General features: G+C 42.8%; 1 protein-coding gene across 1 annotated transcript in view; it reads left to right on the forward strand.

The window, feature by feature from the left end:
- The first annotated feature begins 2508 nt into the window (after positions 1–2508).
- The window catches only part of qsox1 (quiescin Q6 sulfhydryl oxidase 1), a 12944-nt gene continuing 10366 nt past the window's right edge, over positions 2509–5086 (forward strand). Inside the window, exons 1-4 of the mRNA XM_047800145.1 lie at positions 2509–2824; positions 3437–3537; positions 4581–4629; positions 4738–4840. Of these exons, the coding sequence (XP_047656101.1) occupies positions 2590–2824; positions 3437–3537; positions 4581–4629; positions 4738–4840 (488 nt within the window). The 5' untranslated portion in view covers positions 2509–2589. The remainder of the gene's footprint in view (positions 2825–3436; positions 3538–4580; positions 4630–4737; positions 4841–5086) is intronic.

The following is a 5086-nucleotide window of genomic DNA, read 5'->3' on the forward strand; positions in this document are numbered from 1 at the left end:
GTCAGCTTGTGATTTCTGTCTTTCTCTCTCACACACACATCTTACACCACAGACGCTGAATGCTGGACTCTGATTGGTCAGAAGGCGTCGGTTCTCAATTACAGCAGCAGAGTTTTATATTAATGCACTTGTCCTGATACATTATTGTTTCCATAGCAACAGCTGATATTGATCTGTAGCACTGCAGTAACTCTGCTTCATCTCTCACACACACACACACACACACACACACACACACACACACACTGCAGTGTCCGGATCGTTACAGTCAGGACTAAATTGAGTGTGTGTGTGTGTGTGTGTGTGTGTGTGTGTGTGTGTGTGTGTGTGTGTGTGTGTGTGTGTGTGAGATTTTTGACTCCTACTGCGTCTTCTTTATTCTCACCGTCAGATTGTGACGTCTCTGTGGTTCCTGGCCACGTTTATGTGCCAGGTATAATTGTGCTGCATAAGTTCCTCCAGAAGCTCCTCCTTAATCTACTGAGTAGAAGCTTCACACGTGGCTTTATTGAGTTCTGTGTTATTTCTATCACACACTGGTTTTGGCACGCAGACAAACAGACTTCTGTTATTGAGACTGGAATCTCGACCGCTTGTCCAAAGTGGAAATAAATTACCGTTTGTGACATCGCTGAATTTTTTATTTATTTATTTTGATGTACTTTTTAAATCAATAAGAAAATGGACAAACACCTACAGAGATATCGATCTGACCTGAAAAGATCTGCAGTGAGAAACAAAGTCCAGCTGAACTTCGGGAAGTAAAGCAAACAGATCCTTTATCACTGTGGTGATTGTGATGAACCCCAAATAAAGATCAGCCAGAGTCCAGACCTGCATCACACTAAACCCCTGTATGGAGACCTGAAGCTGTGTCCAGGAGACATTTTACAGTCTGATGTAAACGTTGAGACGCCGAGACTTAAAAACACAGAGTGGTGAAATCAGATCAAAAGCTGCTTCAACAGAGGGTTAGTTTAGGGGGTGAATACTTATGCAACCAGGTTACTGTGTTATTGTTTTCACTTCATTTCTCTATGCTGTAATTTTACATCAAATTTCAAGACAGAAGTCACAAACACTGCAACTATAACTGAACAATCATGTGTTCAACTGTCACTGACCTCTGTTTACAAAGGTGTGTGTGTGTGTCTGTGTGTGTGTGTGTGTGTGTGTGAGAGAGAGAACGCACGTAAGTATGTAAATATTTGACAAAACAGTTCCACCTTCTCCCTTTAGTTTGTTCTAGAATGTTCCAGTAAAAAAACATATGAGTATTAACTTCTACACACCACACACACACACAGTGCTGGGTTCTGATTGGTGTTCAGGTGGTGACACACACACACACACACACACAGTGCTGGGTTCTGATTGGTGTTCAGGTGGTGATTAACTCTGATACCTTATGACTCACTCTGATACCTTATCGTTTCCATAGTAACAGCTCCTTCACAAAGACATGTACAGAACACACTCCACATAAACACTGATTAATACGTGTGTGTGTGTGTGTGTGTGTGTGTGTGTGTGTGTGTGTGTGTGTGTGTGTGTGTGTGTGTGTGTGAGATGTGGTGAAGGAGTCTCCAGTGTCAGTGCTGTGGAACAGTCAGAGGTGAAGCTGGAAGTTCTCCACATTTTCAGGACAGAGGACTTTACACTTCTTTACAGTTTCTCACTGAGATTTTTTTATTTTTGTTATTGATTTAATTTAAAGAGACGACGGTGAGGGAAATGTTTTTAACTGTGTTTAGCTGTGTTTAACTGTGTTTAGTTGTGTTTAGCTGTGTTTAACTGTGTTTAGCTGTGTTTAGCTGTGTTTAGCTGTGTTTAACTGTGTTTAGCTGTGTTTAGCTGTGTTTAACTGTGTTTAGCTGTGTTTAACTGTGTTTAGCTGTGTTTAACTGTGTTTAACTGTGTTTAGCTGTGTTTAACTGTGTTTAGCTGTGTTTAGCTGTGTTTAGCTGTGTTTAGCTGTGTTTAACTGTGTTTCTAGCTGCTGTAACAACAGGAAGTGAGTTAGAGATGTTCAACAAAGTAAATATTAAATGTATAATAAAAAAAATAAACACGTTAGTGACTTTGGGACATTTGTGTGGGTCGTGCTGAAAATAATCAACAGCAGGATTATAACAGTAACTCTCTCTCTCTCTCTCTCTCTCTTTCACTCTACCTTTGTTTTATTACCTTTATATAAATGTACTTAACATCATTGTGTAATAAACATGTAATAACACATCATTAGGTTTTCTGTGCTACAGTAATGTAACTACACCTGAGGGTTCCACTGACTGATTTACTGTTGACTGGTTTAATGTCTACAGAGAGATAAGGAGTGTAGCGAGTTAAACACACACACACACACACACACACACACACACACACACACACACGCAATGGGAGGGAACAGAGAGAGGAGAGAGAGCTGAAGTTTTGTGTGTGTGTGTGTGTGTGTGAGAGAGAGAGAGAGAGAGAGAGAGAGAGAGAGAGAGAGAGAGAGAGAGAGAGAGAGAGAGAGAGAGAGAGAGAGAGGCAACGGTGGCACGCGCTTCCCCGGTCACGTCTCTGTCTCGGTGTAAGCTGTGCGTGATGTTCTCCGTGCGCGCGCGGCTCCTGTGCGCGGTGCTGTGTGTCCTGTGCAGCGGCGCGGTTCGTGCCGGTTTGTACACGGACTCGGATCAGGTCGCCATCTTAACTCCTGACAATGTGGAAGCGGTTCTGTTTAACTCGTCTTCCGCCACACTGGTCGAGTTTTATGCCAGCTGGTGTGGGCACTGTGTCGCCTTCTCACCCACCTGGAAGCGGCTGGCGCTGGACATTAAAGGTGGAGGAACACACACACACACACACACAGACACTCACGAACACGCACACACTCACACACACAGACACTCACAGACACACACACACAGACACTCACGAACACGCACACACAGACACTCACAGACACAGACACTCACACACACACACACACACACACAGACACTCTCTCTCTCACACACACACACTCAGATGTAACAACACTGACAGCTATGGGCTTTTATTACTATTACTTTTATTATTATGTGTGTTTTATTACTTAAAGTGTTTGGATTAAAGAGGTCAGTGGATTGTTTTTTGCTGAACTGTTAGAGGCTTTGAGGTAAACACACACACACACACACACACACACACACACACACACACACACACACACACACACACACACAAAAAATAAATAAAAAAACAGTGAGATTAGACTGTGCTGTTATAGATTATTAGAGTAGATCAGCAGGGTTAGAGATGAGCGGCAAAGGAGCTAAAATGACACCTATTTCAAGCTGAGTTCATTTGTTTCTTGTTTTCTTATCCCTATCTCTCTCTCTCTCTCTCTCTCTCTCTCTCTCTCTCTCTCTCTCTCTCTCTCTCTCTCTCTCTCTCTCTCTCTCTCGTACAGAGTGGAGGTTGGCAGTTCAGTTGGCGGCGATCGATTGTGCTGATGAGTCCAACATGAAAGTTTGTATGAGATTCAACATCAGAGGATATCCGTCTCTGAAAGTACGCCAGATTTACATACACCTAGCTTGTGTGTGTGTGTGTGTGTGTGTGTGTGTGTGTGTGTGTGTGTGTGTGTGTGTGTGTGTGTGTGTGTGTGTGTTTGTTAGTCACACTCTGTCATTATATTTTTATCAGTTTTATGTTACTTTCAGTGCCTCTGTGTGACTGTTCCCTTTGTGCCATACTATAGTGTGTGTGTGTGTGTGTGTGTGTGTGTGTGTGTGTGTGTGTGTGTGTGTGTGTGTGTGAGTGTGTGTGAGTGTGAGTGTGAAGTAGGTCACATTTATTAGACTGAAATATTCTCCTGCTGAGTCAGGAAAGAAAGAAAGAAGCAGAATCTGAAAGAAACAAACAGTTTTTAGGGTGAGGTTGAGGGTCAGTGTTTACATATAGTGTGTGTGTGTGTGTGTGTGTGTGTGTGTGTGTGTGTGTGTGTGTGTGTGTGTGTGTGTGTGTGTGTTACCCTTTTGTGGGCAGATTGTGTAACCTTCTAACCTGTTTCTTGGCCTGTGTGTGTTTTGAGAGCTCACTTGTGAGTGCAGTAGACAGTGTTAGAGTGTTTAACACGATATAAAAACGTCTCTCACATCTTACACACATTATAATGTTATGAGCTCCGTTTATTTACAGAGAATCATTAGAACATGTAAAATCTCACCGTGCGCTGGATCGAGTGCTATTGTGTTGTCTGTGCTGGTGATTAATGTTGTGTTAAATCAGTCCAGTGATTAACATCACACCTACACACAGAGGGGTCTGGGTGGGCTTACGAGGCCTGGACCACCTGATATAGCTAATCACAGGAAGTACAGTAGACATGTTTGGAGTGTGTGAATGAGATGGTTTAATACAAATGGGAGCAAACGTTAGCACCAAGGAAGATCAGTCCATCAGACTGCCACAACAATGAGTCTCTCTCTCTCTCTCTCTCTCTCTCTCTCTCTCTCTCTCTCTCTCTCTCTTTCTCTCTCTCTGTCTCTCTCTCTCTCTCCCTCCCTCCCTCCCTCCCTCCCCCTCTCTCTCTCTCTCTCTCTCTCTCTCAGTTTATTCCAGCATTCTCCAGAGATGATTTTATAGGTGAACATATCAGAGGTATGAAACTCATTTATTTTTGAAAATTTTGAAGTTATTGGGGATTTTGTAAGCGATGATGTGTGTGTGTGTGTGTGTGTGTGTGTGTGTGTGTGTGTGTGTGTACAGACTTCTCTCGTAATGTCACAAAACTCCGTCACCTCATTATTGATAAACTGGAGTCTCATGAAAGCCCTGGACCACCGGCATGTCCTCCACTGGAGAAAACCAGGTCAGAATCATCACACACACACACACACACACACACACACACACACACACACACACACACACACACACACACACACGCACACACACCACACACACACACACACACTATTATTTTTTCTTAAAAACTGTTAATCCTTGAAATTCAGCAGTCTGTTGGATTTATTAATCTTCTGGAGCGTCTCTTAGTAAATTCTTTTAAATATAAGGTTACAGTGTGTGATTTGAAACACAGCCTGGAATAACACAC

Source organism: Tachysurus fulvidraco, chromosome 14 (genome assembly GCF_022655615.1).
Source record: "Tachysurus fulvidraco isolate hzauxx_2018 chromosome 14, HZAU_PFXX_2.0, whole genome shotgun sequence".
Lineage (NCBI taxonomy): Eukaryota > Metazoa > Chordata > Actinopteri > Siluriformes > Bagridae > Tachysurus > Tachysurus fulvidraco.